The 14,621-nt window shown below is 37.1% G+C and overlaps 1 protein-coding gene across 1 annotated transcript in view; it reads right to left on the bottom strand.

Annotated features, from left to right (window-relative positions):
• The window catches only part of FRK (fyn related Src family tyrosine kinase), a 97,726-nt gene that overhangs the window by 18,293 nt on the left and 64,812 nt on the right, over positions 1-14,621 (bottom strand). Inside the window, exons 3-4 of the mRNA XM_040979987.1 lie at positions 2,391-2,554; positions 1,448-1,616 (exon numbers count right to left, since the gene is read on the bottom strand). Coding sequence (XP_040835921.1) covers positions 1,448-1,616; positions 2,391-2,554 — 333 coding nt within the window. The remainder of the gene's footprint in view (positions 1-1,447; positions 1,617-2,390; positions 2,555-14,621) is intronic.

Below are 14,621 nucleotides of genomic sequence, written 5' to 3' on the forward strand. Positions count from 1 at the left end.
CCTCTCCCGTGGCTCACTCATGATGCCTGTAATCTTGAGTTTGTGCTGAAAATAGCTAAGAGTTACTGCTGACCAGCCACAGAGCAAAGGGGACCTAATCTCAACTCAACTAGCAATGCAATATTAAATATTAATTTTTGCCTGTCAAAGCTACTGCTGGAGTTGATTTCAGCTTCATCTTTATTGTGTGGTAGTCTGCTCAGCAATAAATAGCTGCTAAGATTGATTAATGGCCCCAGTGAAGTGAAGACATTTAGCCAATCACTGAAGCAGTTTGCTGCTATTACACTTTAAATCAATAATAATTATTTCTCTAAGAGAGAAAACTACTATTGCTTTTTATATATAAGAAATCTGATTTTTGTTTTGTTTTGTTTTGACCTCCAGAAGGCCTTCCTTGGAGTACAATGCTAGGATAGTTAACCATTTCTTCTTTTGAAAAGAATGATTAGATTAGATAATTTATTTTACCTGCAATTTTTGATAATATTAAGATTTAAAAACAAACATACATAGTGACTGGGAAAACTTCAGGTGCTGGAACAGATTGTCCTCATCCGCAATACTCACTTGGCCACTTAAAACTGCATCTCTGTTGTTTCATCTGGCAGGTGTAAATGTTGAGACTGAACTCTGTGCTAGCAAATTTGCACATCATTGGGGCCATCTGTTAGCAACTCCGTGGAAGCTAACATCTACTTTATGTGCCTTGATCCAGTTTGTTCTAAAATTCTATAAAACGGGAACTTATAATTTTGACTTTCAAATGAAAAGATTAATAAACTTTCCAAAGTCACAGAAGACATAGTGAAAATTTTATTTAGGTTTATCTCACACCAATGTTAATGCCCTTAAATAGTATGCTTGTTGACCCCAACATTATCATTGTTTCGGTAACTCATTTCATAACATCTCTGAGCCAGAATGAATACCTAATAGTTCTATTGATTATCTGGTTAAATACAAACAAATTGAAAAGCATTTAGTCTAATAACTTTCTAGCCATGTAAAAAAAGTAATACAGGTAAGTTGAAAAGAAAAATTACAATTTATTTTCTTCTTAATCACAACTATCATTTTGCCTCTTAACCATACATAGTCATATTTAATAGTTATTCACTGAATAGCTCCAAGGTTCCAACCTATTTTTTAAAACCATTAAGTCAACATTTTTAAACTGCAATGATGCACAGCAGGAGAGAAGGACATTGGAAGACTGAATTCTAACCATAGAAAAGAAATTCACTTCCAAAACTGTTATGGGCATTTTAGGACAGAGTTGATCCAGGGAACATGTTCTTTATATTTTAAAGCAGGTTCACAGATTATGGCCACCTGTTTACAGAGAACAACACCTGCTTACTTCCACCATTGGCCATTCTCTGGTTTCTCGGGTGTTAATAGTGGTAGGCTGAGCTCATAAATGTTAATGTTTCATACTTCGCACCTGGTTTTAAAGTTTTCACTGCAACTGGAGTGGTATTGTTCCATAGGCCTTCCCACACTTCACCAAACTGACCGGATCCCAATCGCTTCAGAAGCTGCACTGAGTTGCGATCTATTTCCCATTGGTCCACAGTTTTATAGGACAAACCAAAAGGAGCTGGAACTTGTACCTGTTTCACAGAAAAACAAAAATACTTCTAAGAAAATTGGGTAGATCGTTATCTTTGCTGAAAATAATAGCCTGGTTACTCTTTAAAGGAAATAAATAAGGTTATTAAAAGCAAAATATACTGAATTGCATTCTAATTACCTTAAAATGGAAACCAGATATGGCAAAATCTGAACTGTGGTTTCTTCTGGCTGATCTTCTCCATATTACATTAGGTACCTCAATATTCATCTATCGTACCAACACAGGAGTCTTACTGCTCTGGTCTTACTAATTTATCCTAATTTCAAAGACCAGTTGAAAAGTCACACATCATTCACAAACTCTTCCACAACTCTTTATTATATATCACATTTTTGTATAATTATGTTGCCTTCTGCAAGCTTCATTTTTTTTCATTTCCTTATTCACTCATTTAGTAAATAAATATTTTTAAATGTTAAATAAATGTTATTTTCCAAACAAATCAGGTAGGTTTCTACCTTCCCAGAGTTTATAGTCTACTTAATGAACTGTAATACTGTTTCTGCAGAAATCACAAAACTCCAGTATTATATCAAAGCAGCCAGAAATAGTGAATCCATGAATAAATCTGTTCTGATAAAACTTACTTACAAAAACCACCATCAAACAGCATTGATAGCATGCCTCTCCCTGCCTTAGATAATCCAATGACATTATTTTTCTGAACTTACTGCACATGAAAAGTAGTTGAACATCTGGAGGGAAAAGGTTACCCTCAAAGATAAATGGACACAGCTTGAAGCCATCTCACCTTTAAGCATGGGTTTCCCAGTGTGACACACAAGCCATCACTTGCCCTGGAATAGTGGCTTACAAGCTCATTCAGTGTTGAAAAGGTCACTCTCTTCGTAAAGAAAAAACCTCCTTCATCCAGTCTTCTAATTCGGTAGTGTTTCACATCTCCTTCATATAAAACTAGAAAACAAAATCAATCCTGTTGATAATTTCATCTGAAAGCTAAGCAAATTGACTTACGCTGTGGTGATACTCTCAATACAAGGAATCAGATCTTCACAAATTCTGTGTATTGCTCAATTCTGTGTCAGAAAAGACCTAAGGAAGTTCGCAAAATATATGTAGCACACACAAAGGCACCAATGCCATTGTCACACAGGTTTAGTGATATCAATACAGAAAAAAGAAAATCTAAACTTTGAGGTCTGGAAATGCAAAGCATGAAATGATCAGTTTCTACAACCACATTGTCCACACCATAAAATCACAGAGACAGGGAGATATTTCTAACATGGAATACTATGATGAAAAACCTGAAATAAAGCGAACCATATCTTCTTACAACAATGCAAAGAATTCCACAAAGAAGCCATGATCCCATTCTTCAGTGTAAGTTGTAACAGAATATCTGATCTAGCACAGCTCACCAGAAGCAATTACACAGAGCCTAAAATGGTACTATTTAATTCAAGCATAAATCTTGTAGAATTTACTGGAATAACTAAACTGCATTTTCTTTTATAATTTGAAAGGCAGAATTAACAAGAGAAAGAGAGACAGAGTAATTTTCCATCTGCTGATTCATTCCCCAAATGGCCATAACAGCCAGAACTGGGCTGACACAAATCCAGGAGGTAGGAGTTTATTCCAGGTCTCAAACCTGGGTGCAGGAACCCAGAAACTTCAGCCATCCTCTACTGCTTTCCCAAGCCATAAGGTCCTGGAACAGAAATGCAGCAGCCAGGACACAAATCAATATGGGATGTCAGCACTACAGCTGAAGACTAAACCTCCTACTCAATGGTGCTGACCCCTAGACTGCATCAGTTTAAGTTGCCTGGCTTATAGTGGACATTTTGTTACTACTGCCATCCACCAGGTACTGTTCCTTCTGTTAAAACTGCTTCACTCTTCAGAGAATCACTGTTCCTCTAAAGTAGGGAACTGGTGCCCAACCTGAGCTGAGGAAGAGAAGGCAGAGCAATCAGAGCCTAAGAGCCTAAATTCCAAGACCTGTGACAGGAAGGCAGGAAGAGTTTTGTTGTGGTTCCTTTATTTTTTCTTTTAACTGCTTGGAGTTTATGTGCAGAATCTTTGCCCCAGATTGGGAGCAACCCAGTGGAAAACATCTTGATGCACAAAGTGAAGATAAGCCCCTGGAGCCAGCCAAGCCATTTATCAAAGGTATTGGTAAGCACTGAGCTGCAATCACCACAAACATAACCATTCTGAGTTCCTTCTAAATGCAAAGCCTGATGCTTCAATACTCAGCTCAGCTACAGCAATGTGCTTGTGAAATCAGAAAAGACCGAGCAGAAGACCTCTCCTTGCAGCAAGGTGTCCTGAGGTTTCGGGTAAGATTTTCCTTACAAAGTAATCAGCACACACTAGAACAGCTGATAGACTGACAATAGCAAGTGCTGACAAGGAAGTAACTTCCCACACACTATACAAATTTACAAATTTAATCTACAACTAACATGAGTAAATCTCACAAACTATTCTACTACTAAGGAAGCTTAAAAATCAAACAAAATGATTGATAGGGGTTAGACAGTAAACAGGGTGTTACAATATTCTGCTGCTTTTAGAGGTTCTGAGTGTAGTCACTTTGCGTATATTCAATTAGACTCTTGCAAATTATACACTTTTACTATAAGTATCACATGAATTTAAAATACTAAAGAGCCATCTGTTCTAATACATAAACAAATAAAGACCATAACCCCAAGCTGCTACATCACAGTAAATGTTGGATTATTTCTATCTAGAAAGTTGTTGAGGTAAATTTCTCCTAGTTTTCATCTTGGATATAAATGTTATCAATAATCATGGAACACTAACATAAAAAATTCATATGCTGATATGTAATCTGAGAAACTCGCTTACAAAATTTCCTTCTAAATAACCAGTTAACTTGTGTTGCAGAAGTATTTGTCCTAAGCCAGGAAACATCAGAAGAACATCAAACAAAAATGAAGACTTCAGATGTAGAATGCTGAATTTGAAGAGAGCCTGTAAGTGAAAGCATCACCAACAATAATGTAACCAATGTAACAGACAGGTACAGCTGTGAATTTAATCAATACTTGTTATTTTCCTCCCAGTCCTTTTAAATGTGTATTCAGCGGAGATAATACGGCCCCACCGCTGGATGAGAGATTCCGTAAAACTTTTCTGCTCACCCTTAGGTAGCAGAAAGTCCCACTTTACTTAAAATGACTCAGTCTTGTTTCAAACTTAGAAGTAACATATTAACCAAAAATGCTCTTCAACTTAATTAAATGTCAAATCATCTCCCAGTCAGGCCTTGTTCAGTCCAGGCCTCATTCCAGCTGAAAGGCAGCAGTGGAAAAGGTGGTATGCAGATTTCCTCTGTTTCTCTACCCAGAGATCCTGCTTCCCACTCCCCTTCTATCTGGATTCTGGGCATCCAGGATAGGAACACAAAGAGGAGAAGTAAGGAGTGTGGGAATGTCATACGTAGGTGGCAGTTTTGAGTTCTCAGCAGCTGGACAGCATTCAAAGTGACTCCTCACTTGGACACTCCCGTAGATGCCTTGCAGCATCTTGCTGCAGAATCTTGCACTGAAGTTCTAAACCACAGGTGTTTCCTTAACTGCCTGCACCCAGTAGCAGCCTCTTAGCATCCATTTTTCAGCAGTTTACCATACACCCATTTTCCTAGAGGTTTCCCCTCATCCTCTGGCAGAAGCCCCCTTGGCAGAGCCTAAAACTCTCCAAACTCTTCATCTACAGAACAGTAGCTCATGCATTAGGCCCATTCATAGTCCTGAGACAATATTCACATATCCCTTCCCCTGACAAATATTGGGAGGAGAACTCAGTATCTATCATTGTCACCACAGGCTACAGTAACCTTTCCCACCTGTTTGGGGCACCTCTGTGCTGTCCTCTCAACTGCAAAAGGAAGATAGCAAGCTTGTGGAGTGACTTTCCTGAATGAAGCTCCTTCTCACAATGATTGGGGTCCCATTCGCTGTCCCAGGGGGCACACAGTGCCTTTTTTCTAAAAGCACCATTTCACAGAATCATTCCTCCTTTCAAGTCCTTGTACTCTTTTACTATCATTAAGAAGCTGGGAAATACAAGGACAGTAATACCTACCTGGGACCAGTTTCTCTGTAAACTCTGAGTGTGGGGTTCTGGATTTGGAATGTTACTTCTATTATATCTTTCTAGCCTCAGTCAGAAATCCTAACATTCCACCACATCTATGTTCAGTGACTCAAGCACTCCATATTATTTCACATTATCTCATTTTATCCCCTATGCAGCCATATCTTTATTACTTCTTTTTAAAGATTTATTTATTTTTATTGAAAAAAGCAGGTTTTTATTGAAAATGAGAAGGAGAGACACAAGGACCTTCCATTTACTGGCTCATTCTCCAAGTAGCCACAATGACCAGACCTGAGCTGTTTGAAGCCAGGAGCTTCTTCCAGGTCTCCTGCACGGGTACACGGCTCCAAGGACTCTTAAGCCATCATCTACCACTTTACCAGGCCACAAGCAAGGAGATGAATGGAAAGTGGAGCACCTGGGACACAAACCTGGACCCTATGGGATCCTGGCACTAGCAGCAGGAGGATTAGCAAACCAAGCCATTGCACCTGGCCCTCTTTAATACTTCGAAAGGCAAATTAATGTAGCAGCCAGCATGTGAACTGAGTTAGGGCTTTGTGACTAAGAATATATAAACTAGCATATTCGATCATGATCCAGTTGTCTAATATGGTAATTCCAGCTCAAGACAATAATATTATATCATTTACATATGGGAAAAAGTTCTCTTTTCAGTTCTTTATAAGAAAACAAAGATGATGAAAGTAAATTTAGCTCATCTAAACCCATCCAAAAAGAATATCAGTTTCTTAAATTACGGTTTAAATATCTGGAACATATTCTTGCACTTAGAACTGTCAAACTGCCACTCTACTGACTATGGCTCTTACAGCAATATTAAATGCCACATATAATCATCGGCAAATTGCAGGCTTTTATTAAGATATAGAGTTTAGCTCATAATGGATTCCTGCATATTGATTAAAGGACTAACCAAAAATTGAAGCTGTAAACAAAAATGTTAGCCCTAATTTGTTTCTATAAAATTATTAGAAAAATATCAGAAGAGTAATCAGTTGTAAGTACAGCTGCAACTTACATAAATTATTGGCCTGAAAATTCAAGCTGTGCCATTCGTCAAAAAGAAACAGTACATAAACTACATCTGAGATGTCTAAGAAGCCAATAGGTCTGTAACTAGAAATGATGACAAGCAATAAACAAGTCCCCCCTAGACCATCCCGTCTCCTGGCCCTGGCTTTTTAAAACAAAACAGAGCATCTTCTGGCTCCAAACTGAAGTGGACTTTGTGAAAATTTAGAACAGAGTTATGAATTCCTTTTTAATAAACCACAAAATATGTAGTGGTTTCCAAGCTAGAGATTATAATCAATGGATTACTGAAGAGTTAAAGTATTCCTTGTAATTTTCTTAATAAGGGATGAAAAGCACCATGACTGATACGGCTTTCACAACGGCTTTCACTATGAAGGAAGCCTAAATAAATGTTGGTAGATATTTTTGTAGATAGATATTTAAACTCTCAACTCTTTAACCCAATCTCTGGCAATATATCCAGTTTTCAAGCCCAATAAGAATAATCTTAATAGAAAGTTTTACTAATATAAGTCACTTCAAACAGCTCATAGAAAACAGAACTTGAAACCAAGGGTGAGCATTGAGAGATGGCAGCTAAAACCACCACTTGTGACACCCACATCCCACATCAGAGTCCCAGTCTGAGTTCTAGCTACTCCATTTCCAATCCAGCTTCCTGGCACTGTGCCTGGAAACAAGCAGAGGAGATTCAAGTATTTAGAGCCCTGACATCCACAAGGGAGCTGGGCTCCTGGCTTCTACCATGGCTGACGATGAATGAGCCAGGAAGACCTCTTCATCATCACTATCTCTCTGTGTTTCACATAGATAGAAAACAAATATACAATCAAAAAAGTTATGCTTATTTTGGTACCAAAAAAACACTCTTGACCTTCATGCAGTCTTTTTTCTATTGTAATAGGCACTTTCCGTTAATTTTTGGCAACTCCTTGTGTAAAACCAAATGTCAATCTAATTGGACCTTGATTTGTTTGTCTTTAAAATGAAAAGGGAAGGTATAGAAAATTTCCAGGGTTCGGCATTTAGTGCCATGCTTAGCAGACCATTTGAGTCACCGCATTCCATAGTGAGCAGTAGGTTTGGATCCCTGTTCCACTTCTGATTACATTTTTATGCTAAGAAATTGTACCCTAGGAAGCAGGAGGTGAGGGATGGGTCAAGTACTTTGTTCCCCGCTATCCAGATGAGAGACACAGATGGAGTTCTTGATTTTGCCTACCCTAGCCTGTGTTGTCTCAGGCATTTAAAGATTGCATTGGTGGATGCAAGATATCTTTTTCTGCCTTAAACTAACCAAATTAAATTGTATTAAATCAAACGTGAAAATCTCATGTTTCCACTTTTGTGTTCAAACATTTCTGATGTCTGCTACATACTTGCTCTTTGAGTGCTGATCTCTTTCTGGTTCCTTTCACAAAACTTAATTCTCATTTTTATTTATTTATTTATTTATTTATTTATTTATTATTAATTACATTGCATTATGTTATACAGTTTTATAGGTACTGGGTAATTCTCATTTTTAAAGCTCACTTGATTGCTTTCTCCATGAACCTTCCAACAGCTAACCCTTACTTGCAGATTTCATTTTAGATCATCACAGCCAGCCCTATCTACCCGTCTCCACCTTTCTATTCCGCAACCCTGGTTAATTGAGATGATATTTGTGACAGAAGTATTTTCATGAAGGCAAGGGCTCTGATGTCATAATCCAACCCTTACCACAGCTTGGCACAGAGTAAAAACTAAAATTAACATAATACATCATCTACTTAACAATCTACTTAAAAAATGAACAATGTCACTAACTCTTGGAGTTTGAAGTGAATACAAGCTCCTGAAATGCAACTTGAAATACACAATTGCACAAATGCTTTCAGGAAGTCCTTGGAACTTTCTTTTCAAAGGAAATAAAACAATTTCAGGATATAAATACTTTTCAAGGATAGTCAGCCAAGTCAATATTTTACCTCTATTTTTAAATATACTGCTGAATAATTATTCCACCTATGACTAGCAACATGGGCATTTATAATTGATTCATTCAAGTTTTCAATATTAAGACTAGAAGACACACTAATTTAAAAGGCCACAGAAGCTACATCTAGGAAATTCAAGCTATTGCAGTCAGAATCACATTTTTAATATCTATCTATCTATGCATGACTAATAAAATCCACAATACATATAAACTGTCACTCCTGATGAAGACTGAGTTCAGGGGTCTGAGAACTATTGAGAAACAAATTTTCAATTTCTTATTTGGTTTGTTGTGATCTTTATTAATTCTAGTTGCACAAACTACAAGTGAATGGTAATGTGTTGTCATTCTTACCGTCAATGAGTAGGAGTTTAAACATGTAAATCAAAAAAGAAGTGGTAAGTATCAAATATAAAGATAATCACCAAGGTCGGTAACATTATAAGTGAATCGAGCTGAAAGACCAGAGATCCTACATTTATAGATTTACTATCTTACTGTTGTTGGGCCAAGGGGGTAATTTTTTTTTTTAATTGGAAAGGCGGATATACAGAGAGCAGAGACAGAGAGGAAGATCTTCCATCCGATGATTCACTCCCCAAGTGAGCGCAACGACCGATACCATGCCAGTCCGAAGCCAGGAGCCTCTTCCAGGTCTCTCACGCAGGTGCAGGGTCCCAAAGCTTTGGGCCGTCCTCGACTGCTTTCCCGGGCCACGGGCAGGGAGCTGGTAGGGAAGCGGGGCTGCCGGGATAGAACCGATAGAACCGGCACCCATATGGGATCCCGGGCATGCAAGGCGAGGTCCTTAACCACTTGCGCCACCGCGCCGGGCCCCAAGGGGGTAATCTTTCACTAATGAACCAATTAACCTAACAGAACATGTCCAAGAACTAATGTATACTAAAGGTGTAAGTAAGTAGAAACGTGTGGGTCTAATAAAGACTCATTGAATGTTGAAGAGATGCAGCTTCTTCTGCACATTAACTTTCCATATGGATTATGGTACAGTTGCCTGATGGTTACTTTTATATCCAGAGGAACTTAGAGACATCCACGTGACCTAGAGGGACCTAATGGTTTCAGTATTATTTTCTAGACCCCAAAGCATTTTCATGTAGCTAATGATGAATACAGAAGTCCAACTTTTTTCTAATGGTGAAGTCTTAATTTGCATAATCTCAGAGAGTAAAAAGGGTTTGCAAGTCACTGTATTTAAAAAGGAGATTTTATAATATAGAGCACTTTCAAATACTCAGGCCCAACTTGCACAACAGATAGCATACTTTTCAAACTATGTAAAATAGTTATGAAATTCAAGATATCACAAAATCATGTTTTTAAAAGAGCCTTCAGAAACAAACTGGAATATAAGATAAAAGCTGTGTCTGCAAGGCACCCAATCAGCTCAGTGAAAAACACCTGCATATCAATAAGCAAGTGGTTGACTGAGCAGATTTTCATTTTTCAGCAGGTCTTCTTACATGGTCTGGGCAAGCCTTATTCCTCCTGACTGAGAATAATCTGTCCTCATAGTGAGTAAAACAATACTATTTCTTTGAGCAAAATATTGAAAATCAAGAACTCGCTGCCCTCATCTTATTCTACCAGTGACTTGTTCTCTGACCTGAGGCAAGAAATTTCATTTCAGTATCCTTATCTAGAAAATGAGAATAATGATCTAATCTCTATGCACCCAGAAGGATAGTTTGTCTTTGTTCACAAAGGATAATAGATGTTTTTAAGGCCCAATGTGTGAGTACTGTATTATGATATCAGTATTATCAAATACTGCTGTCAGTAAAAGAGAGGCAATGGAAAGTAACATTTTCCACTCTTCACAATGATGATTACATAGTACAATGGTTGACTTGTAAACTTTTGCTTATTTTTATTTCTGCTTGGGAAGTTTAAACTTTTTTAAACCACTGACAAAAACAACAGTATTGACCGCCCAATACCATTGCCTCAAATATCATGTGAAGAAGATTCTACATCCATAAGCAAATAACATTACATTTTCATGGTGTATCATCTATTAAACCAGAATTCAAGTCACACACTCACTTTACATTCTGTTCTACAATGACAGAGCAGTTTTGAGATTAAAAGACCCATATATGTTTAAATATTAAAGTGGCAGCAAGTGCAAGAGATGTCCTCTTTTCCAAAGGAAAGAAAATCCATTACAATGAAAGAAAGCAAATTGAATCCACTCCACTGATACACAGTTCAATGAAAGGGCCCTAAAGAGTATCTGGCTCCCAGTCAGGAATATTTAGGGTTGACATTGTTCAGTAATTTAAGTTAGCATAAATTCATTATGGAAATGTCTCCATAATGAATTTTAAAAATTATTGAAAAAAACTATTTGAGGATACATTTGATAATTGCCATGTCCTGGACTATTTCAGAATTATCACTGCTCTTGGAGCTTAGTGGAGGTTACTTTATTTTATTATCCAGGCTGCTGGCTTTAGATTGGCTCAGCTCCAGCCACTGTAGCCTCTCTGTCTCTCCTCCTCTTTGTATATCTGACTTTCCAATAAAAATAAGTAGATCTTTAAAATAGATAAATAAATATTTTAAAAGTTTTGCATTTGACAGGCAGAGTGAAGGGCAGAGTAGTCAAAGAAACAGAAGGATTTCTTTCACTGCTTCACTTTCCAAATAGCCACAATAGCCCAGGCTCATTCAAGACAAAATCAGAGCCTCAAAGTCCATTCAGTCTTCCGCATAGGTTCAGCGACCAAGTGCTTGGACAATTGTCTGCTACCCTCCTAGTTACATTAGCAAGACAACTTGATCAGAAGTGGAGCAGTTAAGACTTGAACCAGACTACGTATATGGGATGCAATGTCACAAGTGGTAGCCCAACTTGCTTCACCACACATTAACACTCCTGAAGTTATTTTATAACCAGAGGCAGCATAAGCAGTAATTTTTCCTAACAAAAATTAACTCACTTTTCCACATTATATAGTATTACATCATGAGCAAGAATCATACGCCTATTCAAATGTTTGTGACATTTTGAGAAAAATGCTGGTCTCATTGTGAAGATTCTTGCAATTTGAAGCCTTACACTGGTAGATCAGCCTCCATCCAAGACACTCCTACATTTTCTGGACAGACTGTTAACTGAATTATTTGTATATCTATTCTCTAAAGCACATGCATACTACTTTCAGTAATGAGAAATAATTGTAACATTCAATATTTTGTTAGCTCATTTAATTAAAATATGTCAACTAAAATTGCACATGAAGTGGCAAATGTTATTGAAAAAAAAGGCTACTTCTCCACCCACCAAAACCATTTGTCTATATTCCTGTCAAGACTTTTACCTCCCCACATGGTATTTTAGCTGCAATAAGTCACCAGGAATTTCCATACTTGGATTATATTATTTATGCTTCCTATTGAAAAAACTTTTACAAGGCTCAGATATAACTTGACATAGGAACCAATACTTCTATTTTCCAAAGCTTACCCTAAGATAATAATTCAAATATTTGGATGTAGTTAGTTAAATCCCTGCCTGGTTTCAGAAGTGTTTAAAAGCTTACATAAATTACAAAATGTCTCAAATGACACAAAATTAAAATAAGTAAATACAAGAAATGGGGCAAAAGGCAAAAAAAAAAAATGACTGCAGAAATAAGACTTTAATAAGTATACGTTACCAGGGTGTCTTTACACGACAACACAAATTGGTGAAATGTGGGCCTGAGATTTGGCTCTGCCTTTCCAGCATCTCTTATTAAAGAGGAAAATACATTCAGTTCCCTAATTCCCTGAAGAAAATATCAGCAGATTATTCCTATATCCCTATTGATGGTCTTGAATTGAGAGAGAAATTTCTCACATAGGTACTCATAAGGAAAACAGAAAATCTAATGAACAATATCATCATTCTTAATAGCAAATACACCAACGCATTGCAAATGCCTGATTCTTCTAATGCCCATTATTGTGGGCCAATTTTCAGCAGGAAATTTAATAAAAGCATTTGTACAGAAAATGAAAATAACCGTATTAATCACCCAAAAGTGGAAAAGCACTACACATAAGAATGCTCACTGCAGCCTTTCCACAGAATTAAATGACTCTTAATGTGCAGTAAATCGGAAAACTGGAAGTTAATTATAAACACAGTATTCACATCAAAATTATCCAGCAATGATAAAAATACATGATGTATTATGTGAAATAAGTGGGATATACAATTAAGGGAATATTGTAATTGCAACTATGAGGATATATCTGGCAGATCACATGTCCTCCAGCCCCTTACTAAACCAGTCCAGCTGGTGTCCTTGTGGAATCCATAATCACATATGGACAAAGATGATTAAATTTGCCAACATGAAAATAAATGCAGTAAACTGGAAGATTTGTGGGTGTTTTGCTTCCTCTGTATTTCAAATCAACCATAATGTACACTTCCTTTAAAATAAGAACATATATTTAATGCTTTCAGCTTTTTAAGAGAATATAAAAATTAAACACCTAAAGACAGTGTGTACACATTTTGTTCAAGATACTGTGTAATGCGATATTTGATATTCTTTGTATAAAGACCTCATGAACTGATTGCTCTAAACATAATGCTTAAATCCAGACTCCCCTCCCCTTTCAAAAGGCAATGAGAAGCACGGTGTGCTTTTATCTATCTGACAACCCTTGGCTAAAGTGATTTCCAAATAGTGATAATTAGCTACCAGCAGAGGCCCAGCAAGACACATTTATCTGTTTTTTTGTTGTTGATTTTGTCTCTTTATGTTTAACTGTATTTTGTGCTATATTCAGCATCATAAGCAGCTTAAAAAATTCTGTAGAGATAAGTAAATATTTGCCTAGGGCAGACGTACTAAATACATGAAAGAAATACTAATGAAGTCAGCCGTCAACAAATACAATTGGTTGATTCTTGGGGTTTTTGTTCATGGAATTTTAAAATCATTAAATGAGAGATTTCAAGGAAAGGAGATTTCAAGGAAAGGATAGCATTAGGTTAACTACTCTTCATAATTTCTATTATTCCATTAACAACAAGATATGGAAAAAAGATACATATGAACTGTAAGAAATGTTAAAATTTTATGTGTATACATAATCATATACATATATATATTCAGAGCAGAATATTGTCTGTTTCAATTGTTTCATCTTATTTTTACAAAACAACTATTGGTATTTTTAAATTATTCATTCTTATTTCCAAAAGCAGATAATTCTCATGTTTGTAAATCTCATTACATGGAATGAGCAGCCTTGAGATCAGATGTTCTTGTTTATTTCAGACACAGAGGAGATGATGACTATTATAGTGATTAATGTTAGGTATCCAGTTGAGTGGGTTACAATAAGTCCACATGGCTTGTCTGGATGTGTCTGTGAGGGTAATGACAGGGACTAACAACGGAATCCGTAGAACTGATGGAGAAGTTCTCTCATCATCAGTGGGTGCAACATCACAAAATCCGTGGAAGGCTTCAATAGAAGAAGAAGGTGGAGGCGCTCTGCCCTGAGCTGAGACATCTAATTTCCCCTAGGGCAGAGGAGCTCGGCATTCTCAGACCTTCATTCCACCAATTGATAAATCATTCAAAAATTGATAAATCAACAGATCTGGGCCAAAGAATTATACCACCAATCACTTTCCTGCATCCCAATCTGACAGAAGATGCATCACTGTGTGACTTCTCAGCTGCCGGCGTCCAGCTCCAGCTAAGTTCGGAGCTCGAGAAGGGTGCGTGAAATAGGCGTAGAAAGAAGAGACGGACCACTACAATTCCAACATCATTGTGGACCACGTGAGAAAGCTGTCCGCTTTAT

Source organism: Ochotona curzoniae, unplaced genomic scaffold, assembly GCF_017591425.1.
Source record: "Ochotona curzoniae isolate NIBS_2020 unplaced genomic scaffold, NIBS_Ocur_1.0 contig_3368, whole genome shotgun sequence".
NCBI classification, from domain to species: domain Eukaryota; kingdom Metazoa; phylum Chordata; class Mammalia; order Lagomorpha; family Ochotonidae; genus Ochotona; species Ochotona curzoniae.